Source organism: Staurois parvus, unplaced genomic scaffold (assembly GCF_062004578.1).
Source record: "Staurois parvus isolate SC_StPar_1 unplaced genomic scaffold, SC_StPar_1.0 ptg000540l, whole genome shotgun sequence".
NCBI lineage: Eukaryota > Metazoa > Chordata > Amphibia > Anura > Ranidae > Staurois > Staurois parvus.
The window spans coordinates 319,832-346,805 of NW_028318336.1; the positions used below are offsets into that span (position 1 = coordinate 319,832).

A 26,974-nucleotide genomic window follows, 5' to 3' on the forward strand; every position below is an offset into this window, starting at 1 on the left:
TGTCCTTACATATGCAGATGTAGTGAATGACTGGTTGAGTGGGTTATAGAATGGAACTTTTCCTATGTTTGTCCTCCTTGGAAGGTAAAGACTGAGATACCATTAATACCTCAAATGCCAAGGAGCCAATAATCTCAAAGTCTCGAGTCCAGCCAGTACAGTCAGTAATTTTGAAGGTAACTATTAGAAACTTTGGATAAAAATCTAAAAGGGATTATGGTTTAGTCTAAAGTGTGAGATGTATTTTGGGGCTATCCTGATCCTGACCTCACCCTCCTTGTTTTCAGTTTTAATTTTAATTGTTTTCCATTTTACTACAGCTGATGATGGCCACAATTCTGAGCAAGGAGTCACACAAAAGAAGGCTTGTGATCCTTTGCCACCAAGTAAGTGAACCTGGAACATTTCTAATGTACCTATTTGGTAACTAAAGATCAATATTCAGTGCAACTACTGAAGGTTTTTACAAATAGCGCTGCAAACTCTTCATGCTATGTGTAAGTGGGGACACGATAGGAATGTGGCCTTTGCCTACATAGGCTTTTCTAAAAGGTGCTCTTCTTTACCATCTCAGAATGTTAGGAGGTAGGATCTGGGTAGAGGCAGGGTTTTGAAGCACCACTACAAAAAAAAAAGAAAAATACAGTATATATCAACAATATTTCAGTCGGTATCCCATGAAGTGTTAGAAATAGGATTGCTTGCAATTAGACAGACATACACCTCTTAACCTCTGTTTCTTAAATTGAATCTCTACAATTTCTGGGATAGTGCATGACAATAGCAAGATTGTATGGGAGGAGCTGTATACATCCACAATGCCAGTTCTAGATTAAAGAAATCGTTTAAAGAAATCTCAAGCGGATTTTGGATAAAGACCAGTTTTCCAAATTGTAGTGCCTTGCAGAATTAAGGTTCTCATTTCAAAACTAGACTAGAACACTAACTGCGTGGGGTTTGCATAGTATCCCTGTGCTTGTCTGGGTTACCTCCAGGTACCCTGGTTTTGGCTAAGTGTGGCCATGATGGCTTCCACACCTCCTAAGCGTATTGAGTTTCCAGGGAGAAAAGTGCTATAGCTATATGGGCAGCACAGTGGCAAAGTGGTTAGCACTTCCACCTGGCAGTATTAGGGTCATTGGTTCAAATCCCAACCACGGCGCCACCTGCCTGGAGTTTTCATGTTCTCCCTGTGCCTGTGTGGTTTTACTCCAGTTGACTCCCACACTCCAAAGACATGCTGTTAGGTCAATTGGCTCCTGTCTAAATTGGCCCTAGTATGTGTATGTATGAATGTGAGTTAGGAACCTTCGATTGTTCACCCCTTGAGGGTTAGGGACCTTAGATTGTATGCACCTTGAGGGTTAGGGACCTTAGATTGTACGCCCCTTGAGGGTTAGGGACTGATGTGAATGTACAATATATATGTAAAGCACTGCGTAAATTGATGGTGCTATATAAGTGCCTGAAATAAATAAATACAAGTTACACGGATTAAACGTATGCAGCCCAAGGTCCTTTAATTACCAGAAATATTTCTCCATTGTAATAATGGCCATGTGCAACAGCAATTACAAGTTCATCTTTATCAATATAGGGGTCGACAAGACTAGAGCAGAATATTAAGCTCATCACGGGGAGAAGACTGCTAAAGGAATGTGTGGATATGCCGGCTGACGAACCATCTCCTGGATCCAAAGTACCTGATTTGCTACATATACAATGGCATAGGACCAGTATTGAAAAACATTTACTTTTGTTGGTTTGTTATACCCTTATCTAATAATCCCCATATTGTGTACACCTTACATTGTACGCTCCTTGAGGGTTAGGGACTGGTGTGAATGTTCAGTATATGTAAAGTGCTGTGTAAATTGATGATGCTATGCAAGTACTTGTAATGATAATATTACTGCTTTTTCTTGTTTTACCTTCATTGCTATGTAATGTTACCAATGGTAAATACATTTTTGAAATATTGCTTTGGTTGAAGTAAATCAATACATGACACAAAAAACTGTTAGTCAAGTTGCGTTTTCTTGTTCACTGTGTTTAAAGGGTATTGTAAACCACATTATCTTAAAGGTTTTGACAATAGGGAGTAGGAGAGAGGAATACTGGGAACAGAGGTTGGAGGGAGAAGGAAGACTGTGAGAGAATGAAAGGGATTGAGATGCTAGACTGGGAGACACATGGAGCAGCCTGACATTGCTGTTGTAGGTGGTGGTGGCTCTAGGCAGGACATTGTTGAGGTCTATGGGATGGAGTCAGGAGAGAAAGTGGTTGGTCAGGGGAAAAATGGCCAGTTGCTCCCTGTGCATGATCCCCCACAACAAACACAGGATGTGAACGTTCAGCTTTAGCAGCTTTTCTGCAAGCTAAAGAGTAATTGTAAAGAGTCCAATAAACATCCATCATCCTGTGTTTGAGTGTCTCAGCCAGGACACAGTACAAGGCTTCAGTTGAGTTGCCTGGATCCAAAAAAGGATCCTTTTGACCAGGGGTGGACTGAAAACTCATGGGGCCTCCGGGCAACAGGGGATCATGGGGCCCCTGTGTCTTCACCCACACTCAAACCACACCCAAAAAAGCCTATGAAAAGGTACCAGGGGTATCTCATGGGGCCCCCTACTGACCCCGGGCCCTCGGGCAGTGCCTGAGTTCCCAAATGGTCAGTCCACCCCTGCTTCTGACTGGAGCTTTGTTTCAATAATGCGCACATCTACTTCAAAAGTAAAACAGGGCCACATCCATAATTTCATGGTTCCTCATCCTCTTGCCCTTCCAGTTGATTGCAAAGATTTTGGTCATAAAATTGAGGGTCACTAAGAATAAGCCTGGAGAAGAAAACATTAGAATTAATACTCAGGAGTTTCACTGTGTCAAAACCATATAGTATCTATTAATATTACATCTACATTGTTGTGGTCTTTTGATTCTGGGATACTGCTGTCTTCCATGTGTATGTGCACAGTTGGTGAGATAGAGACCATAGACAGTAAACTTCTAAGGGCATGTACCAATTTAAAGGGTTCGTTTTTGCACAATGCCTTTATTTTATGTCAGGTACCAAAAAACAATCCCTTTTACCATTTTAGAAAGGTTAAATGCTCATTTACACTTAGGATCATGGGCGGACTCACCATTCGAGCACTCGGGCACTGCCTGAGGGCCCAGGGTCAGTAGGGAGCCCCATGAAATGCCCCTGGTACCTTTTTTTTTTTATAGGCTTTTTTGGGAGTGCTTTGAGTATGGGCAAGGACACAGGGGCCCCATGATCCCCTATTGCCTGGGGGGGCCCCATGAGTTGTCAGTCCGCCCCTGCCTAGGATACATGGAAAATGTACTTTTACTTACCTGAATGCTCCCCCAACAGACCATGCAAAGATCTTCTCCCTTACGCTCTGTTCTATGTGCGGTTTCTCATACAGTGCATGGCTATTAGCTTTGCAGTGTATGTGATGACACACATGACAGTGCTCCTACATTATCTGATATTCAGTTTTTCTAAATTCCAACAAGTGTGAATGCAATGCTGAAAAAAATCAATGTGCATCTGTTGTTTTTTTCTGCAATGGAGCCTGCAAAGCAGGCCAGCCGGATCTCTGGACTGTGGGTACACTGCTAAGACACCTGCAGAGTGTTCCTCAAGCCCCTGGTCCATAATGAAGTATGAACCAGGGGTGGACTGACCATTCAAGCACTCTGGCACTGCCCCAGGGCCCGGGGTCAGTAGGGGCCCCCATGAAATGCCCCTGGTACCTTTTTTATAGGCTTTTTTGAGTGTGGGCAAGGACACAGGGGCCCCATGATCCCCTATTGCCCAGGGGCCCCATGAGTTGTCAGTCCGCCCCTAGTATGAACCCACAGTTGTGGAGGTGTTTGAAGAAGTCAATGGACTACAAATGCGGTGATACAACTACTGTGTCCTTCTTCCATGTAAGAAGACTGGACTTTTCCTGCATTCACAGCTAAATCCAGGTGATCCATGAATTAAATGCTACAAGGCTCTGTGGGTCACCAAAACCTGCTGTCCTTTACCCATTAAGATGCAGGAGCCCCCTGGCTGAGATAGGCCTGCTACTTGAAATGGCATTCTCCCTTCTTTGGCTCAACCACTTTCACAACATCATCCTCCTGGTCCTCCAAGTTCTGCAAGCAAAACTGGATTATTTTGTATTATAACATACAAGGTTTCAGTAGGCATATTAGGGACTAAGTAGTAGTGTCCCATTCGGTATGTGACTCCATGCCAGGGTATTTTCTTTCTTCATTCCCAGATATATGCCAAACTAAATTAAACATTTAGTCCCTTTAACTAGAGATTGCAATGGAAAAACAGAATGGTTGGCCACACAAACAGCAATGTGGTGGATGGAGCTCCTGTGTTGGAGCTGTCATGTTCTTATCATATTGCATGTAAAGGATTCCAATAAAGGATTTCATGCACCACATTGCTGTTTGTGCGGCCAACTATTCTGTTTTTCCATTGCATCTGTGATCACGGATCAGGCCAGCACCAGCACCTGCGTGTCTGTGGAGGGATTATGCAGATTCGGCACTCACCTCGAGCGGATCTTTTGCTCTTTCAACTAGAGATTGCAGCTTATGTCCTGTGATGTTTAAAGTTCCTGATATGGTGGTATCTGCTAGCAATGGTGGGGGCCCATAACTATTAGTGAATACTGATAATACAATAAAATTAAACAGATAGACTGTGGTATTGCTCACAGCAAAGATTCCCTGGTACTGAGGTGTAAAGGTGTCTACATGCAGTGTCTCTAGAAAGATGACAGAGGTTGGGTATCTGTCTGCTCACCAATCCTATAGACAGCATGGCCTCCAAGGAACAGAGTTCTTGTTCAGGCTCTTGGATGGTTGCAGGAGTGTGCAGTGCTACCGCCTGATGGTTTGTCAGTGCAGCAAGCAGCAATGTCTGTGTGAAGACTGGACAATGACAGTCCCGATGCAGAGAACCTGGTGCGACGATCAGTGTCACTGCTGTGCTGAATTGATGTGCAAAGTCCCGCAGTAGTAGGCCAGTAATCGGTCTCTGGTGGAGAATGGAAGTCCCCTGTGTTCAGCTCTGAATTCCTTGCCAAGAGAGAGCCAGTCCCTTGCTGTAGAATATCTGCTTTCCCAATATCCTCCTTCACCAGCAATCTGGTAGTTATAGTTCAATCAGCACTCAGGAATACAGAATGTATTAGCTATAGGACGACAGGACCCAAGATCCTCTACTGTCACAAAAACTGAACCCACTCTGCTAACAGGAAGTGATGCATCAGTCCCAGTAATGGGCATTAGGGCAAAAATAAATAATCACTGTCTCATCTGTAAATATCCCAGAATGACATAATGATATTGCTGGCACCTGGCTACATCTACAAAATGACCAAATCATGTAGAGTAAATACCACAAGTCAGGGCTCAGAATTTCAAGTCCTGAGCTACTAGCCATGGAAATGTATAAGTTACGCAGGGATCTGCTGCCCTCTACTGTGTGTATTTGTAAATAACTTTTGCTTAAAAATTACCACAGAGTTAGTTGGTTACAGACAGGTACTGCCTGTCCCTGCTAACTTGGTCAGAAACCCCAATTGGAGAACTATGGTGTTATACAGTATAAAGGGGAATTTCCAGGATGTAGGCACATATAACTAGGCTGCATGACATTATACACACAGGAGCTGCTTTATTTCACCCTGACAAATAACAGAGACTATTTGGCAAGTATTTCTATGTTCTAATAGTTTAACTACAGCCTCCCATAGCTTCTTGAGTGTGTATCTAAATCCTTGTAACAGACTTATTTTTGTCCTATTGTTTTTATCTCACATGCCCAGTGGCAGATAGCTAGGTCTGTTATCACGTACCTGGTGATGGAGGCCAATGGAGAGAGGGCTTCCCTTGCGGCTAAGTTCCGGACTCCCCTGAGAGTGGGACAGCGGGAGTCTGGCCCAAGGTTGCACAGGTCGCCTGTAGGAGTGCTGGTTGGTGGTTCACTCAGCAGCACAGCTGGTGCATGGAGATAGGTCTGCAGATAGGAGGCACCTGTGTGTGGTATGCAAGTCCTTCCGGGATTTGGATGTTTACTGGATAGTCGGTTCAAGCCAAGGTCAGGTACCAGGTGGGAATCAGAGCGATCGTAGTCAGATGGGATAGCCGAGGTCATTAACAGAGGAGCGAGAGAGAGAGTATCCATAAGCCAAGCTGAGGTCAGATCAGGGGTAAATCGGAGTAGACAGGTCCAGGAGCAAGCCGAGTCGGTAACAGGAAATCACAAGTCAGATTCACAGGAACCAGGAACAGGGCACGGGGAGTGATGAGCCTCCTTATAAAGGCCGTCTGGCACCCGACTGAGGCTGATGTGTACTTCTGCGGCCATGTAGAGTACTGGCAGAAATGCCAGATCTTCCAGAACTCCTGCCGTGGACAGGACCCTGACATCTGTGCTGCTGTATGTGTGTAGTGGTCACCTTGCAGTGTATTGCCAGGCTAGGCATTAGATGGCTACTTTTGATAGTTATTTAGAGGTCCAGTTGCATTACAGATTAGAAGCTACTAGGGACTAAGACATTGTCCAGCTGGTTTGGTAGGTGTTAAAGCCATTCATTCCAACATGGTCAGTTTATATCGTTGAGCTGTAGTGAAATGCATTTTCAAAATTCCTGCATTCTGTAGGGATGATATAGCTGGAGTACAGCTCTGCATTGTAGCCAATCAGCTTCTAACTTCAGCTTGTTCAATTAAGCTGTCACAAAAAAAACCTGGATGCTGATTGGTTTCTATGCAGATCTGTGTCGGATTTTGCTCACTCCATTTGTAGCAAATCAAACTCTGTTTTTTGTGCATTTGCACCCATTCAAAAGTACAATATATTTTGCATCTTTTAATGCATGATAAGGTGGTTGGGCTCCTATGGGGGTGCGGGGGGGCGGTCTGCACCCGGGTGACACTTGCCAGAGGGGTGCCATTGGGGATTTTTCTCGGCTGGATGTCCCTGAACCCGCTGCTCACTGCTGTCACTTTCAGGTGATAGCGCTCTTCTCCTACTATGTAGAGTTTGCATTTTTAGTGCAACATCTGCTTCAAGGATGTCAGTCATTTTGGGTTGGAGGCTGTATGTAGGGTCAAATGATAAGAATGTGTAATCACACTGTGTAATCACACTGAAAACAACTTTACAGAGAATATTGATAAAATACGTAACATATTAAGCCCTGTCAAGCATTGTAAAGTGTTCCATGTCCGTTTGTTTAACTTGGTATGAAATTAGAAACAGGCACTGAAGACCTCAGCAGCATTGCAGTCCAACAGACAAGATGAACAGGTACTTCGAGTTTGCACTGCTCCTGTGCTGTGCATGCAGTCTGTCCTATGCAACCAATGCAAGTGAGTATTACAATGATTACAATGTTAAAATTTGTATTTAAAACGTTTGTAAGGGCGGGTTCAATCAGATACGAGCTCCACTTGTTTATAAAACAGAATGGAGTACGAAATGGTTAAAAACCCTTGAGTCAGGTTTTTTTTTTTTGCCATCTGGGTCGCACTCAAGACATTTTCTTTTACTTCCAGTTGTGACCAGAACAGATGTCCCCTTTGGAAGATTTCTCCTCTATTCCTGTTTTGGTGACTCATAGTTTTGGGTTTTCAATTACTTTCAGTCCAGGTGACAATGGGAATGTATCCTATAGTTATGTTTAAATTAAAACCCAGAAAGTGATTGGGTATGCTTGTCCTGACACCACACTAGGCAGCAAAGCAATGGTGGGATGCTAAGCAGCTGAAAGCCAAAAATCTAAATGGCCTGTATATGGATAGTTGACAGCATGGAAAAGCTTAGTCCAAACCAACCTGAGCAATCCTGCCAGAAATCATTTCATGTTCAGAACAATTGCTCCTGAATTCATCTCTATAGCTTTAGCTACAAACCACTGAAAGAAAGTGATTTGTAGTGTAACATCCTCCTAGCGTAGGATGCTGGGCAAATTTTGTTTTTTGCTCCCCCTGTAGTCACGATAGCAGTAATTCTTTGTTCTGGTCTGTTCAGAGTTTCACAGGCTGGAAGTTTGATTGTTTACCTCTGGTAGAAGCTTCCAGGACATAGCGAGGGAGAGTCAAATGACCAGCCTGAAAATTTAGCATGCCCTGGCCAATTCCTGGAGAAGTCCAGAAGGTGTCCGGGAAGGTAATACATAGTCTGAAGCCCTGGGGCGATTGTTCTTTCCTCGGTAAGGAGGGTTCTGAAGCCTCTAGGGCTGCTACCCTAGGAGACAGCCTGTGGATTTAGTTGCTGTTCTTTGAGGTCTCAGCTGTGACAGAGCTGGAAACCTGAAGTCATTTTCTGAGGAGCTGGATGTAGAAATTTACCACAAAGGAACTGGTTTACAAAAGTATTGCCTTCCTTACTGGACCATGTATGGAGGAAGCTGAAAGGTGCAGCTGTCCTGGGGACTTGTGAGTATAACCATGAATTAATTCCTGATGACTGTGTGTTCTTTTGGGATATAAAGGCCAGAGGTAGCCTGGATTGAAACTGCTCTCACAGGGTCTCAGAGTACTGGCCATTCCCCTGTCCTCAGCAGAATCCTGGAGTGTAAGCCTACATAAAAGTGTCCTCCTGTTACTGCGCACACATTTTGGAGTATCCCATGCCCTAACCCTCTCCTTTTTAATGTCAAGCAATAAATATAAAGAAAAAACATGCCCTAGACAGAGGTATTGGAGCTGGTGTGTACGGACTTGTGCTTGTGGGTATGGGCAGCCTCTGTACTACTTAGAAAGAGCCAGCTATTACCAGCAGCTCCTACGAGGGGTAGCGCTACAGTAGCAATAAACACCAACGCAATGCTTTAGAACTTATTAATCACATATCCTAGAAGGCTGCAGGAGTAGGGGCACATAGTGGCCAGTGGGTGAAGTTGGTGCATGTCATCAGAGGCTGACTGACCAAACCCGGAAGAGAAAGCTGACTGAGGAGGGCCAAGATGGCAATGTGAGTCCAAGGATGCTACACCTGATTAGCGGATCACTGCAGAACAATGCTGGATCCCCTTGACAGGTGAGTATGCTGTATAACAGTTAAGTGGGAATAAAATAATCAGAGAAGTTAAATTTCTCTGTAAGAGGGAAAGAGCTGCCTCTGGGTAAACCTGATTTTAGTTTGTGCATTGCTATACATGTCCCATTGCTGGCAACTCGGACCTTTGTAGGATACATATATTGTATTAAAATATATACGTATATACAGTATGTATATATATATATACAGTCATGGCCGAAATTGTTGGCACCCTTGATATTTCTCCAGGAAATCATGTATTTCTCACGAAACGTATTGCATTAACACATGTTTTGCTATACACATGTTTATTCCCTTTGTGTGTATTGGGACAAAACAAAAAAAGGGAGGAAAGAAAGCAAATTCGACATAATGTCACACAAACCTCCAAAAATGGGCTGGACAAAAGTATTGGCACCCTTTCACAACTGCGGATAAATAAGAATGTTACAAGCATGTGATGCTCCTGTAAACTCACCTGGGGCAAGTAACAGGTGTGGGCAATATAGAAATCACACCTGAAAGCAGATAAAAAGGAGAGACGTTCACTTAACCTTTGCATTGTGTGTCTGTCTGTGCCACACTAAGCATGGACAACAGAAAGAGGAGACGAGAACTGTCTGAGGACCTGAGAACCAAAATTGTGGCAAAATATCAACAATCTCAAGGTTACAAGTCCATCTCCAGAGAACTAGATTTGCCTTTGTCCACAGTGCGCAACATTATCAAGAAGTTTGCAACCCATGGCACTGTAGCTAATCTCCCTGGTCGTGGACGGATGAGGAAAATTGATGAAAGATTGCAACGCAGAATAGTCCGGATGGTGGATAAGCAGCCCCAAACATGTTCCAAAGACATTCAAGCTGTCCTGCAGGCTCAGGGAGCATCAGTGTCAGCGCGAACTATCCGTCGACATTTAAATGAAATGAAACGCTATGGCAGGAGACCCAGGAGGACCCCACTGCTGACACAGAGACATAAAAAAGCAAGACTACAGTTTGCCAAAATGTACTTGAGTAAGCCAAAAGCCTTCTGGGAAAACGTCTTGTGGACAGATGAGACCAAGATAGAGCTTTTCGGTAAAGCACATCATTCTACTGTTTACCGAAAACGGAATGAGGCCTACAAAGAACAAAACACAGTACCTACGGTAAAATATGGTGGAGGTTCAATGATGTTTTGGGGTTGTTTTGCTGCCTCTGGCACTGGGTGCCTTGACTGTGTGCAAGGCATCATGAAATCTGAGGATTACCAAAGGATTTTGGGTCGCACTGTAGGGCCCAGTGTCAGAAAGCTGGGTTTGCGTCCAAGATCCTGGGTCTTCCAGCAGGACAATGACCCCAAACATACGTCAAAAAGCACTCAGAAATGGATGGCAAAGAAGCGCTGGAGAGTTCTGAAGTGGCCAGCAATGAGCCCAGATCTAAATCCCATTGAACACCTGTGGAGAGATCTTAAAATTGCTGTTGGGAAAAGGTGTCCTTCCAATAAGAGAGACCTGGAGCTGTTTGCAAAGGAAGAGTGGTCCAAAATTCCGGGTGAGAGGTGTCAGAAGCTTATTGATGGTTATAGGAAGCGACTGATTTCAGTTATGTTTTCCAAAGGGTGTGCAACCAAATATTAAGTTAAGGGTGCCAATACTTTTGTCCAGCCCATTTTTGGGGTTTTGTGTGACATTATGTCATATTTGCTTTTCTGCCTCTGTTTTATATTTGTTCCAATACATACAAAGGGAATAAACATGTGTATAGCAAAACATGTGTTAATGCAATACCTTTTTTGTGTGAAATACTTGATTTTCAGGAAAAATATCAAGGGTGCCAACAATTTCGGCCATGACTGTATATATATATATAAATAAAGTATATGCATATATGTTTCTGAATGGATGTGAATAGACAGGGATCAGTCCTTTGTACACATTAAGAGGGAGAGCTTCAGGTCTAGTGGGAATAAAACTTGCTGTAGTAGATAGTATACAGCAGGCAGGTTCAAGGCATTTCCCAGGTATGTTATTTAAAGTAATTTTGCATTTTAATGTTGCCCTTTATGCATTATTAAACTTGCTGCTCCCCAACAAACAGAATTTAACTTTTTTTTTGCTTTGATTCATGTTCCCCAATTGCAATGTCCAGTCAAGCCATTTGTTTAACACTCCATTTCCCATTAGCCTAGAAAATGGCCAGTACTGTTTCTTAAGATTCAACTCCCATTGACTTTGATGGGGTTGATTTGGCACCCGAACTTCAGTAAAGTTTGATGAACCTCCTACAAACCAAACCCAAGTACATGTGACCCAACACTATTCACAAATTACTGTTCATGCGTTTTGTGATTGTATCTAGCTGCCCTGGATGCTGGCTGTCCTCTTCCTCATTTCCCTTTATCTTTTCCTAGCATAATTTTGTTTTTCAGTGAATTAGTTCTTCTTCTAATATGTCCAGAATAAGTCACCCTCAGTTTAGTCATTTTGGCTTCTAGTGAATGTTTGGGCCTGATTTGCTGAAGAGTCCTTTGTAAAGTTTATTGGTCCTGTTCTGCAAAAAAGCGAGACTTGTGCAGTGTCACCTTTAGCAACCTCCTATCCCTTAAGGCTAGCATATCTAACAGTACTTGGATGACCTTCAGAACCTGAGGTGAAATGCTATATTTGCAGGACCATGATGCTCCCCAGCAACCGTCAGAAGGATAGAGAGTTCACATACCATGTCAGATGGCTGCACAATGGTTCAAGGCAGGTATCGTATGCAGGAATAACCGAGTCCATTAACTGGCTGTATGCCAAGTGAGCAGTGGTCAGGTAAAGGTAGAGTCCATTATCCAAACAAGGGTCTGGACAGGAGATAACCAATATAATATTCATTATCCAGGTTTTCAGGTCAGGTGGAAATTATTATAATAGTCCATATCCTACTACGAGTAGTAGGTTTGTCTCTTTGCAGCTTTGCACGTCTAGAGAGTGAAATTTTAGTATATGGCCTGTAGCTGACCAACGCTAAGGCGAGGGCCAGCATGACTGGGGCTTGCAGATAGAGGTGGAGATGTATGGTGGGGTGTTTAATTATGAATAAAAGAGGGTGGTTTACCTGATTGGAAGCTTAAGGAAAAGAGGGGTGGTCTCCAGGATGATGAGAGTAGGCTGGGCTTGTCAGGCTTCCGTTGGAGCTTGTGACAGCACTGGTGAGGTTTCTTGCACCCTCCCTCCCTGGATATTCTGACTCAGATTGTTGTGATAGCGATTTATCCCTTGTGAGACCTCTCTGCCTAGCCTGTATAAGCAGATATAATCACTGTGGACAATCCTTATCAGATAGCTGAACTCACCAATACTGTGTTCATCCAGAAGTTGCTTTATTCTGTACATGTGACAACAGGATACAGCAGAATGAATGGTTTCCAGTATTATGCGGTCAAAAGACAATACTTTCTGTAGCGTACTATGCAGAATACATGTGTCCCTGTTACATGTGGTCTGTTAGCTGCCTCCATGACACAGGAAGTGCTGTACTCAAGAAGAAGGGAGGAGCTTCATATACAAAGGAATTGTGTCATAGATCTCAGGGAGGTAATATAAAACAAATGCATTACCAAATAAGGCCACTGGATGGCAGCATAACTAACTATAGAAATGTCCATAGGAAATGGTACAAAGAATAAACTATATGAATTCTCATGTACATTAACATAAATATTAACTGTGTAACAGCATACTGGATTTGTTAGTTTCTTTGTTTGTGTTGTACTTGGTTCTGTTCTTTGTGTTTGTCTTACCTTGTTTGTGTTTGTCGGGTTTTTGGGCTTCGAGTTTTTGCATTTTATGTCATGGCAGCCGGCAGGGATTGCTTGGTCTTTGAAGGCGGTGCTGGAGTAACATTCTTGAGGATTATGGGTTGGACCCATTGTAGGTATGGGTGTCACTTCCCAACAATAAGGTTATGTTGGTAATTTTGTATTTAGCGGGCTGTATCTGGGAATACATAGCTGTATCCTTGTCCCCGAGGCGGTGTAGAAGCGACTGGGGGCCTTCTCACTGGGTGGCAGATACAGCCAAATTCTTTGCTGTGATTATCAGTGCTTTCGAAGTCCTTGGACCTGGTTAGTATCATTACTGTTCGGTTAATACATTCATTGTACTTGATGCATTGCTTATATATTAGTTGTATCTTAATTTCGTTATGTTAAATAAATGGGCTACTATGGCCATTTTGACATCATAAAAGTGGAGAGTTGTGCCGTTATTTCAGGTACTGGAATGCTGGGGGGGGGGGGGGGGGTTGTTTCCTTTATTTAGATGGGGGGACTAGGTCAGTGGTTAGATATTCTGCAGGTCCTTCAGTCATAGCCATTCTTCTTTGCAAAATAGCTCAAGCTCTGTCAGATTGGATGGAGACAATCTATGAACAGCAATTTTTAAGTCTTGCCACAGATTCTCAATTGGATTTAGGTCTGGACTTTGACTGAGCCATTCAGACACATGTATTTGCTTTGATCTAAACCATTCCATTGTAGCTCTGGCTGTATGTTTAGGGTCGTTGTCCTGTTGGAAGGTGAACCTCTGTCTCAAGTCTTTTGCACATTCCAACAGGTTTTCTTCTAAGATTGCCCTGTATTTGGCTCCATCCATCTTCCCATCAACTCTGACCAGCTTCCCTGTCCCTGCTGAAGTAAAGCATCCTTACAGCATGATGCTGCCACCACCTATTTCATGGTCGGGATGGTGTGTTCAGGGTGATGTGCAGTGTTAGTATTCCACCACACACAGCATTTTGCTTTTAGGCCAAAAAGTAAAATTTTGGTCTCATCTGACCAGAGCACCTTCTTCCACATGTTTGCTGTGCCCCTCCACATGGCTTCTCGCAAACTGAAAACAGAACGTCTTATGGCTTTCTTTCAACAATGGCTTTCTTCTTGCCACTCTTCCATAAAGGCCAGATTTGTTGAGTTCACAACTAATAGTTGTCCTGTGGACAGATTCTCCTACCTGAGCTGTAGATCTCTGCAGATCTCTGCAGCTCCTCCAGAGTTACCATGGGCCTCTTCTCTTGGTAGGTTTGCAGTTGTGCCATACTCTTTCCATTTTCAGATGATGGATTGAACAATGCTCCATGAGATGTTCAAAGCTTGCTTTAAACTTCTCCACAGCTTTATCCCTGGCCTGTCTGGTGTGTTCCTTGGCCTCCATGATGCTGTTTGATCACTAATGTTCTCTAACAAACCTCTGAGGGCTTCACAGAACAGCTGTATTTATACTGAGATTACATTTCACACAGGTGGACTAATTAGGTGACTTCTGAAGGCACATTGTTCCACTAGATCACGGATGTCAAACAGGCGGCCCTCCAGCTGTTTTCAAACTACAAGTCCCATGAGGCATTACAAGATTGACAGTTACAAGCATGACTCCCAAAGGCAGAGGCATGATGGGACTTGTAGTTTCGCAATAGCTGGAGGGCCACCAGTTTGACACCCCTGCACTAGATTATAGTTAGGGGTATCAGAGTAAAGGGGGCTAAATACAAATGCACTCCACACTTTTTAGATATTTATTTGTAAAAAATGTTGAAAACTATTGATCATTTTCCTTTCTTTTCACAATTATGTGCCACTTTGTGTTGGTCTATTACATAAAATCCCAATAAAATACATTTCAGTTTTTGGTTGTAACGTGACAAAATGTGAAAATTTCAAGTGGTATGAATACTTTTTCAAGTCACTGTATACTGTAAATGGTGAGCCCTATGTCCTCCTATTCAAGTATACCTTCAGGTGGTAATCGGACTGTACCAGTGATGGACTCTAAATGTATGAAGAAAAATCATATATTTGCAAAATTTTATAACACAAACTAAGCAAAAAATGATTTTGTTTCTAAATTTTCAGCGGTGATCAAATACCACCAAAAGAAAGCGCTATCTGTTTCAAAAAAAGATAAAAACTTCATGGATACAGTGTTGCATGACTGAGTAATTGTCACTCAAAGTGTGATAGTGTTGAAAGCTGAAAATTGGCCTGGGCTAGAAGGGGGTGAAAGTGTCTGGACTTGAAGTGGTTAATATGTGATTCTTCACATTATTACTCTTTTTACTCTTTCTTGATAAATGTTTGTATCCAATATTTGTATAGAGAAGGACTTCTGTATATTATTTTCTCTTGCTAGGTAACTCTGTTATTTCATAGAGATCTACAGTGCCTTGAAAAAGTATTCATACCCCTTGAAATGTTCTTTTACTTTTTTCCACAGTGATCTATGCTGTAGGTGGAAACGCTAATGGTCAGCCCTGTGTCTTCCCATTTAACTATAAGTCCAAGTGGTATTCAGACTGTACCAGTGATGATGGCTCTGAAGGACGTCTCTGGTGCTCTATAACAGCGGATTATGATGAGGATAAGAAGCGGGGATACTGTACACCTAATTGTAAGTGTTGTGTTTGGTCTTGCTGATGATATGCTGTGAGTTTTCTAAAAGTAATGCATGAAATACTTCAGGTGTGACTTGCATAGACATTGGTCTTGCAAGCCACAAAGGTCTTGCCAGTCGCACCTCAAGTCAGAATGACATCTGACTTTGAAATCGTGTGACTTCACTTGATCGGTGTGACTGGGGTGTTAAAGTGGAACTAAAGCAGAAATAAATACTTATTCTTCAAAAGGACCGATGCCAGTGAGGTCCCTTGCCAACACCAGCATCTTCTCTCCAGCTCTTGCCTGTCTCCAGGCTGCTTGATTGGCCAGTGCAGGATGACGTCACTCCTGCACCATGCATGGGAGTCATTCATCCCGGCACACTGGCACTGTGCAAAAAATTTAAATAGAGCTATACTTATGCAGCTCTAATTTTATATGTTTAGTTCTGCTTTAAGGGTTCTGGCCTAAGGCCCTCTGAGGGTTGGTAAGTTGGACACCTATCCTTTAGGAAATTAAAGTTTCTCAACCAATATTGCGAATTTTACAATTTTAGGTGCTCGCAGTCTATGTTAATTTATGTTGGTTCATTAAATATTTTGTTTAATAAATATGCTGTTTTAACCCAAAAAAAAGCTGTGGCTTTGCCCTTCCAATACACATGTTCTTGTGTATTACCTGGGAATTCTTTACATTTTCTAAATAATTGGGTTACGGTCAACTAAGCCCATAGTCCTTCGCAGTCATGATTCTTCTATGCTGAAAAAAGTCTAATAGCTACTATGGGATTTCTCACAGTATCACTCTTCCTTGATACATTTTTGTTTGTGTTATGTTTATAGAGAAGGATTTCTGTATAATATTTTCCCTTGGGAGGTAACTGTATTACTTTTTATTCACAGTGATCAATACTAAAGATGGAAATGCTAATGGTGAACTCTGTGTCTTCCCATTTAACTATAACTCCAATTGGTATTCAGACTGTACCAGTGATGGAACCTCTGATGGGCGTCTCTGGTGCGCTACAACAGCAGACTATGCTAAGGATGGCAAGTGGGGATATTGTACACGTAATTGTAAGTGTTGTGTTTGGTCTCGCTGATGGTATACTGTGGGTTGAGCCAGGGGCGGACTGATAACTCATGGGGGCCCCCCAGGCAAGAGGGGAGCATGGGGCTCCTGTGTCCTTGCCCAAACTCAAAAAAGCCTATGAAAAAGGTACCAGGGGCATCTCATGGGGCCCCCTACTGACCCCGGGCCCTCGGGCATTGTCCGAGTTTCCAAATGGTCAGTCCGCCCCTGGGTTGAGCAAAGTTGCATATTTATCTTTACATTGTAGGTCTTATGCATGAAGGAGCCACTTGGTGTGCCAGGTCTTCTGTTCTTGTGCCCACGATTCTGCTCTGTTATCTCTAACACACCTGGTTGGGCTGAGGATATAGATGTAGACACCTGTGTGTATAATTACCCCAAACACAGCAACATATATGCACCAGAAAATTACACAGACCCGTTTAAGAATCAGTCATGTATATTGCAACTGGTGTTAAGAAGTTATACTGGGGTATATCTGGAATGAAAGGTACTAAAATGGGTTTACTATCAAACATTAGCAAACAGTAATATTGTAGTGATTAACTGAGATTGCAAGTTGCAAACAATGAACAGTTATTCTTTCATTTCTTTCCTTAACCTTCATGGGATGGCTTAGGTAAGAGGATGGAGAGGACATATAGGTGGTTACTGCATCAACGGTCAGTAGTCCCCATATGCTACACCTACTGCTGGTCAGCTCATTGGGGCCCAAAACATTGTATTGGAGAGCTCTAGGTAGTGTCCCTTTTAAGATTTGTGCATCCAAAAGTCAAGTGTTCTTAGCCAATAAGTCTGCCCATCTGTAAGGTTTCAGTGTATGATTGGCCAGAGGCCGCTTGCCAGTCCTGTATAGGCAGATGCTTTCTGTTCCAGCACCAGGTACAAAGGGTTTCCCTCTTTCTCTCTGGTGGTATCCTCAGCATGTTGCTCTTTACAGGCTTCCCACAGTGCAGAAATAGATTCAAGACTCAATGATAGTATCTGCTCTGCTTCCCCTGCTTTCAGATAAGGATGTTCCACTCACTGCTCTCAGTGCACACAGGTGGATTATGGTCCATATAAGCACTGGTTTCCCTGCAGAAATAGAGCATTCTTCTTCCTTCAACCTGGGAAAATCACTCCTGTCCTTCCCCTTTAATGTCTCTCTCTTGTAATTGCAGTTTTCCAGCCAGCCTGTGGTAATCTCAGTCTCTACACTTCCCAAAAACCCTCCATGGTTTTCCCGAGTATTTCTTGTAATCCATGTTCACCCTCTAATGCAGGGGTCTCCAAACTTTTTAAACAATGGGCCAGTTGACTGTCCTTAAGGCTTTAGGGGACCAACCTGTAGCCAGTGTGAGTAGAAAATGTCCCGGCATCAGTGGGAGTAAACACTGCTCCACCATTGGTTTTAATAGGAGGAATAGTGCCCTGTTGTTGGCTTTAGCTTGAGGAATAGTGAACCATGGTTGGTATCAATTGGAGGCATAGTGCCCCATTGATGGTGTCAGTAGGAGAAATAGTGCCCCATCATTGGTCCTAGCAGGAAGAATAGTGCCCCATTGATGATATCAGTGGGAAGAAGGGTGTCCCATTAATGGTGAAAGTCGGATGAATGGTGCTTCATCATTGGTGTCAGTTGAAACAATAGTATCCCAAGGGCCGGATAGAGGCAAGCAAAGGGCCGCATCTGGCCGCCGAGCCACAGTTTGGAGACCATTGCTCTAGTAGATGGAGGCAGAAATAACACTGGCTGTACCTGTGTAGAAGTCTTTTGTACATACACAGAACAGTAACAGCCAGTGTGAAACTGCATCTGCCCCTTTCCTGCCAGTTAAAGTGGAGCTCCACCCAAAAGGGGAAGTTCCGCTTTAAGGACTGTTCCCCCGCACCCCATTAAGGATTGGCACCTTTGGGGAGCGGGTACCCAAATTTCACAGGTACCCACTCCCACTTCCAATCCAATCGCCTAGGCGATCGGAAACGGAAGGTGTCCTCCCTCACTCTCTCCCTGTAGTCTTTTGGGACATGTGACAGGGCCCAGAAGAATACAGGACCATTCACGAAGCTCTATATTTTCTGTTGTTCTGTTTAAAGGACAGGTATATGATTGCAACTATTAGCGCCTATAAATATCCCTGAACATAAAAATGTCTGTAAATATAGCTTTGCATATTTTATTTCTCCCTTGAGAGATTAAATGGTGTTTCCATTTTTTCTGTTTCCTCACATTTTCCTATATCGCTTGATTAAAGGATAATCCTATCAATAGGTAAGAATCCCAGAATCCCTGTAGATGACCATGCTTCTAGGCATGGTTAGCGAATGCAGCCAGTAGAGGACTAGTGATGCCAGGAAAATTCACACAACCCCAGAAGTACAAGCTGTCTGTCCTGTCCCCTCCTTCCGAAAGGATACCATTTGTTGGGAATGCAACAGCATGTACTATAATGTACTATATATAGTATTGTGTGTTAATATCACTTGACCAGTAGATGGCACTATACACTAAAGGTTACTAGTTGTGTATATCTGAAAACTTGTTTGTTCCTCTTCTCTATCATCTCTTCAGGAAGTAATGTGTCTGTAATATGTCTGCTGAAATGTGCTCTGTATGTTTGTAACTTAAGCCACACAAGTAAAGCCTGAATTCTGCTATCACTACCAGTGTCTTCTATAACACATAACCAACAGGTTATGGGCCCAGCTCCAGACACTGAAAAAAGAAAAACTACAAGCAAGTAAGTGCTGCATTTACAATCCAATTCACTGAAAGATGGCAAGTGCTTCAGATATGAAGTTTACAATAGCAAAGCTCAACAACACCAACTACCAGCTATGGAAGTTTAAGCTTGAAATGCTGTTATCCAAAGATGACTTGTGGCAGGTACTAGATACACACAGACCCAATGACAACCCAGAAGAATGGGACAGAAAAAAACAGGCAAGCAAAAGCAGTCATAAGCCTGTTAGTGGAGGACAATCAACTCATTCATATAAGGAAAGAAATCACAGCTAAAGGTATGTGGACCGCATTACAAAAACTGCATGAACGTGCAAACCTAAACAGTAAACTATATCTACTGCGCAAACTGTATAAGATGAGGCTGGAAAAAGGGCAGGAAATGGGTGAACATGTAAATGCTATGCTAGAAATTGTGGACCAGCTGGGTGCAATAGGTGAAGAAATAAAAAGCAACCATGTTGTGGCGCTACTTCTGTGCAGCCTTCCAGAATCATACAGTGCCCTTATAAATGCTCTAGAAACTAGACCGGAAACTGAACTGACGCTAGAATATGTTAAGGGAAAATTAATTGATGAATACAGCAGAAGAAAGGAAAATTTGCATAGTGAAGAGAACGAGAGACCAGAGGCAGCTCTGAAGGTGCATGAAGGCATAAGACAAAGCAAAGAAACCAGGGTATGTTATCGCTGCAAAAAGGCCGGTCACCTGAAAAAGAACTGTTCAATCTGGAAAGCTGAGCAGCGAAAGCGGGAGCTACCCACAAGAGAAAGAGCTAAAGCAGTCATAAAAGAAAATGAAAGTGCATCATGGAGTGGTACTTTTAAAGTGACTCAGAATAGTACCTCACATGGATGGTACATTGATTCAGGGGCAACAAGTCACATGACAAGTGACGAGACATTCTTCACAGAAATTGATTTTACTGTAAAAGATAAAGTCTTCCTAGCAAATGGGAAAAGTATTACAGCAGAAGGTAAAGGTCAGGGATTTCTGAACTGCAAAACGCCATCAGGGGGCAAGCAGAGCATCCTTGTAAAGAATGTTCTATATGTTCCAAGCCTAGAAGGAAGCCTCCTATCAGTTAAAACCCAACATAGGACATATCAGAGTATTTGGCTGTAAAGCATATGCCCACATTCCAAGTCAGAAACGCTCCAAGTTGGAGAACAAAGCCATAGAAGGCATTCTGGTGGGCTACAGTGAGCAGAGTAAGGGATATAGAATCCTTTGTCCAAAGACCAACAAGGTCACAGTAAGCCGCAGTGTTTATTTTGATAAAAGTGAAGCACCAGATAATACAATTCTTGAAAAATGTGGAGAGGATTTACACACTGAATCGGCAAGAGACACTGATTTATGCGAAGCAGGACAAGAGCCAGAAGTGGAACTTACAATCAACGATCCAATAGAACCCACTGAACAACAAGAAATCAGAAGATCCTCTCGAATGACAAAAGGGATACCACCCCGCAGGTTATCATACGCTGCTAAAACACATCAAACACAGGAGCCAACATCCTGGGAAGACATAGAAACTTTGCCGAGAAGGGAAGCCGATCAGTGGAGAAAAGCAGCTGAAGAAGAGATAAAATCACTTCAAGAAAATAAAACTTGGTCACTAACAGAACTCCCTCCTGGTCGCAAAACCATCGGAAGCAAATGGACTTTTAAAGTGAAATATGATACAGAAGGAAACATCCATAGATACAAAGCAAGATTAGTTGCCAAGGGATACTCCCAGAAATTTGGAGAAGATTACGATGAGACATTTGCTCCAGTTGTGAAACATTCTACCATAAGAACACTCCTTAGTATTGCTGCCGGAAAGGGAATGCAAGTAAAGCATCTAGATTAGAGATGAGCGAATTTCTCAAAAATTCGATTCGGCTGATTCGGCGAATTCCAGTGTGAAATTCGATTCGATGCGAATTTCTTCGCTACGAAGATGACTTATAAAAAGGGTTTCTAGGCTTCAGAGAGCCTTTAAATTAGTGCAGAACACTGTACCTTTAATTTAAATGCCCTTGGAGATGAGGAAAGAGAAGGAGAAGGAGAAGGAGAAGGATGAGAAGAAGGAGAAGGATGAGAAGAAGGAGAAGGAGAAGGATGAGAAGAAGGAGAAGGAGAAGGATGAGAAGAAGGAGAAGGAGAAGGATGAGAAGAAGGAGAAGGAGAAGGATGAGAAGAAGGAGAAGGATGAGAAGAAGGAGAAGGAGAAGGATGAGAAGAAGGAGAAGGAGAAGGATGAGAAGATGGAGAAGGAGAAGGATGAGAAGAAGGAGAAGGAGAAGGATGAGAAGAAGGAGAAGGAGAAGGATGAGAAGAAGGAGAAGGATGAGGAGAAGGAGAAGGATGAGAAGAAGGAGAAGGATGAGAAGAAGGAGAAGGAGAAGGATGAGAAGAAGGAGAAGGATGAGAAGAAGGAGAAGGATGAGAAGAAGGAGAAGGAGAAGGAGAAGCAGAAGGAGAAGGATGAGAAGAAGGAAAAGGAGAAGGATGAGAAGATGGAGAAGGAGAAGGATGAGAAGAAGGAGAAGGAGAAGGATGAGAAGAAGGAGAAGGATGAGGAGAAGGAGAAGGATGAGAAGAAGGAGAAGGAGAAGGATGAGAAGAAGGAGAAGGAGAAGGATGAGAAGAAGGAGAAGGAGAAGGATGAGAAGAAGGAGAAGGAGAAGGATGAGAAGAAGGAGAAGGAGAAGGATGAGAAGAAGGAGAAGGATGAGAAGAAGGAGAAGGATGAGAAGAAGGAGAAGGAGAAGGATGAGAAGAAGGAGAAGGAGAAGGATGAGAAGAAGGAGAAGGATGAGAAGAAGGAGAAGGATGAGAAGAAGGATGAGAAGAAGGATGAGAAGAAGAAGGATGAGAAGAAGGACAGTTCTGTGACAGTTTCTGTCTATTTCTGACAGTTCTGGGACATTCACTCCATACAGCTGTTTCAACCGCTGTATGGAGGGAATGTCATGGAACTGTCAGAAATAGACTATTAATGACAGTTCTGGGACAATCACTCCATACAGCTGTTTCAACCGCTGTATGGAGGGAATGTCATGGAACTGTCAGAAATAGACTATTAATGACAGTTCTGGGACTGTCCTTCCATACAGCGGTTGAAACATTGTATGTATTTGTTTCCATAAATGGATCCATTTATGGAAACAAATACATACAATGTTTCAACCGCTGTATGGAAGGACAGTCCCAGAACTGTCAGAAATAGTCTATTTCTGACAGTTCTGGGACATTCACTCCATACAGCTGTTTCAACCGCTGTATGGAGGGAATGTCATAGAACTGTCAGAAATAGACTATTTATGACAGTTCTGGGACTGTCCTTCCATACAGCGGTTGAAACATTGTATGTATTTGTTTCCATAAATGGATCCATTTATGGAAACAAATACATACAATGTTTCAACCGCTGTATGGAAGGACAGTCCCAGAACTGTCATTAATAGTCTATTTCTGACAGTTCTATGACATTCCCTCCATACAGCGGTTGAAACAGCTGTATGGAGTGAATGTCCCAGAACTGTCAGAAATAGACTATTTATGACAGTTCTGGGACTGTCCTTCCATACAGCGGTTGAAACATTGTATCTATTTTTTTCCATAAATGACATTCTGCAAATACACTTAGAGGAGCGCTGCAGATACACTTTTTGCCGGCTTGGAATTAATCTTATTTTCATCCTACTTCTTCTTCTTCATCCTCATCCTCATAAGAAGAAAAAGAAGAAGTAGGATGAAAATAAGAATAATTCCAAGCCGGCAAAAAGTGTATCTGCAGCGCTCCTCTAAGTGTATCTGCAGAATGTCATTTATGGAAAAAAATAGATACAATGTTTCAACCGCTGTATGGAGTGAATGTCCCAGAACTGTCATAAATAGTCTATTTCTGACAGTTCTGGGACATTCACTCCATACAGCTGTTTCAACCGCTGTATGGAGGGAATGTCATAGAACTGTCAGAAATAGACTATTAATGACAGTTCTGGGACTGTCCTTCCATACAGCGGTTGAAACATTGTATCTATTTGTTTCCATAAATGGATCCATTTATGGAAACAAATAGATACAATGTTTCAACCGCTCTATGGAAGGACAGTCCCAGAACTGTCATTAATAGTCTATTTCTGACAGTTCTATGACATTCCCTCCATACAGCGGTTGAAACAGCTGTATGGAGTGAATGTCCCAGAACTGTCAGAAATAGACTATTTCTGACAGTTCTGGGACTGTCCTTCCATACAGCGGTTGAAACATTGTATGTATTTGTTTCCATAAATGGATCCATTTATGGAAACAAATACATACAATGTTTCAACCGCTGTATGGAAGGACAGTCCCAGAACTGTCATTAATAGTCTATTTCTGACAGTTCCATGACATTCCCTCCATACAGCGGTTGAAACAGCTGTATGGAGTGATTGTCCCAGAACTGTCAGAAATAGTCTATTTCTGACAGTTCTGGGACATTCACTCCATACAGCTGTTTCAACCGCTGTATGGAGGGAATGTCATGGAACTGTCAGAAATAGACTATTAATAGTCTATTTCTGACAGTTCTATGACATTCCCTCCATACAGCGGTTGAAACAGCTGTATGGAGTGAATGTCCCAGAACTGTCGGAAATAGACTATTTATGACAGTTCTGGGACTGTCCTTCCATACAGCGGTTGAAACATTGTATCTATTTTTTTCCATAAATGACATTCTGCAAATACACTTAGAGGAGCGCTGCAGATACACTTTTTGCCGGCTTGGAATTAATCTTATTTTCATCCTACTTCTTCTTCTTCATCCTCATCCTCATAAGAAGAAAAAGAAGAAGTAGGATGAAAATAAGAATAATTCCAAGCCGGCAAAAAGTGTATCTGCAGCGCTCCTCTAAGTGTATCTGCAGAATGTCATTTATGGAAAAAAATAGATACAATGTTTCAACCGCTGTATGGAGTGAATGTCCCAGAACTGTCATAAATAGTCTATTTCTGACAGTTCTGGGACATTCACTCCATACAGCTGTTTCAACCGCTGTATGGAGGGAATGTCATAGAACTGTCAGAAATAGACTATTAATGACAGTTCTGGGACTGTCCTTCCATAGAGCGGTTGAAACATTGTATCTATTTGTTTCCATAAATGGATCCATTTATGGAAACAAATAGATACAATGTTTCAACCGCTCTATGGAAGGACAGTCCCAGAACTGTCATTAATAGTCTATTTCTGACAGTTCTATGACATTCCCTCCATACAGCGGTTGAAACAGCTGTATGGAGTGAATGTCCCAGAACTGTCAGAAATAGACTATTTCTGACAGTTCTGGGACTGTCCTTCCATACAGCGGTTGAAACATTGTATGTATTTGTTTCCATAAATCGATCCATTTATGGAAACAAATACATACAATGTTTCAACCGCTGTATGGAAGGACAGTCCCAGAACTGTCATTAATAGTCTATTTCTGACAGTTCCATGACATTCCCTCCATACAGCGGTTGAAACAGCTGTATGGAGTGATTGTCCCAGAACTGTCAGAAATAGTCTATTTCTGACAGTTCTGGGACATTCACTCCATACAGCTGTTTCAACCGCTGTATGGAGGGAATGTCATGGAACTGTCAGAAATAGACTATTAATAGTCTATTTCTGACAGTTCTATGACATTCCCTCCATACAGCGGTTGAAACAGCTGTATGGAGTGAATGTCCCAGAACTGTCGGAAATAGACTATTTATGACAGTTCTGGGACTGTCCTTCCATACAGCGGTTGAAACATTGTATCTATTTTTTTCCATAAATGACATTCTGCAAATACACTTAGAGGAGCGCTGCAGATACACTTTTTGCCGGCTTGGAATTAATCTTATTTTCATCCTACTTCTTCTTCATCCTCATCCTCATAAGAAGAAAAAGAAGAAGTAGGATGAAAATAAGAATAATTCCAAGCCGGCAAAAAGTGTATCTGCAGCGCTCCTCTAAGTGTATCTGCAGAATGTCATTTATGGAAAAAAATAGATACAATGTTTCAACCGCTGTATGGAGTGAATGTCCCAGAACTGTCAGAAATAGTCTATTTCTGACAGTTCTGGGACATTCACTCCATACAGCTGTTTCAACCGCTGTATGGAGGGAATGTCATGGAACTGTCAGAAATAGACTATTAATGACAGTTCTGGGACTGTCCTTCCATACAGCGGTTGAAACATTGTATGTATTTGTTTCCATAAATGGATCCATTTATGGAAACAAATACATACAATGTTTCAACCGCTGTATGGAAGGACAGTCCCAGAACTGTCATTAATAGTCTATTTCTGACAGTTCTATGACATTCCCTCCATACAGCGGTTGAAACAGCTGTATGGAGTGAATGTCCCAGAACTGTCGGAAATAGACTATTTATGACAGTTCTGGGACTGTCCTTCCATACAGCGGTTGAAACATTGTATCTATTTTTTTCCATAAATGACATTCTGCAAATACACTTAGAGGAGCGCTGCAGATACACTTTTTGCCGGCTTGGAATTAATCTTATTTTCATCCTACTTCTTCTTCTTCATCCTCATCCTCATAAGAAGAAAAAGAAGAAGTAGGATGAAAATAAGAATAATTCCAAGCCGGCAAAAAGTGTATCTGCAGCGCTCCTCTAAGTGTATCTGCAGAATGTCATTTATGGAAAAAAATAGATACAATGTTTCAACCGCTGTATGGAGTGAATGTCCCAGAACTGTCATAAATAGTCTATTTCTGACAGTTCTGGGACATTCACTCCATACAGCTGTTTCAACCGCTGTATGGAGGGAATGTCATAGAACTGTCAGAAATAGACTATTAATGACAGTTCTGGGACTGTCCTTCCATACAGCGGTTGAAACATTGTATCTATTTGTTTCCATAAATGGATCCATTTATGGAAACAAATAGATACAATGTTTCAACCGCTCTATGGAAGGACAGTCCCAGAACTGTCATTAATAGTCTATTTCTGACAGTTCTATGACATTCCCTCCATACAGCGGTTGAAACAGCTGTATGGAGTGAATGTCCCAGAACTGTCAGAAATAGACTATTTCTGACAGTTCTGGGACTGTCCTTCCATACAGCGGTTGAAACATTGTATGTATTTGTTTCCATAAATGGATCCATTTATGGAAACAAATACATACAATGTTTCAACCGCTGTATGGAAAGACAGTCCCAGAACTGTCATTAATAGTCTATTTCTGACAGTTCCATGACATTCCCTCCATACAGCGGTTGAAACAGCTGTATGGAGTGAATGTCCCAGAACTGTCGGAAATAGACTATTTATGACAGTTCTGGGACTGTCCTTCCATACAGCGGTTGAAACATTGTATCTATTTTTTTCCATAAATGACATTCTGCAAATACACTTAGAGGAGCGCTGCAGATACACTTTTTGCCGGCTTGGAATTAATCTTATTTTCATCCTACTTCTTCTTCTTCATCCTCATCCTCATAAGAAGAAAAAGAAGAAGTAGGATGAAAATAAGAATAATTCCAAGCCGGCAAAAAGTGTATCTGCAGCGCTCCTCTAAGTGTATCTGCAGAATGTCATTTATGGAAAAAAATAGATACAATGTTTCAACCGCTGTATGGAGTGAATGTCCCAGAACTGTCAGAAATAGTCTATTTCTGACAGTTCTGGGACATTCACTC

General features: G+C 42.3%; 1 protein-coding gene across 1 annotated transcript in view; it reads left to right on the top strand.

Moving 5' to 3' along the window:
• LOC149451414 (uncharacterized) overlaps positions 1-2,017 on the top strand; it is an 82,735-nt gene extending 80,718 nt beyond the window's left edge. The window contains exons 11-12 of the mRNA XM_089690698.1: positions 321-386; positions 1,598-2,017. Coding sequence (XP_089546824.1) covers positions 321-386; positions 1,598-1,626 — 95 coding nt within the window. The 3' untranslated portion in view covers positions 1,627-2,017. The remainder of the gene's footprint in view (positions 1-320; positions 387-1,597) is intronic.
• Positions 2,018-26,974: the final 24,957 nt, after the last annotated feature.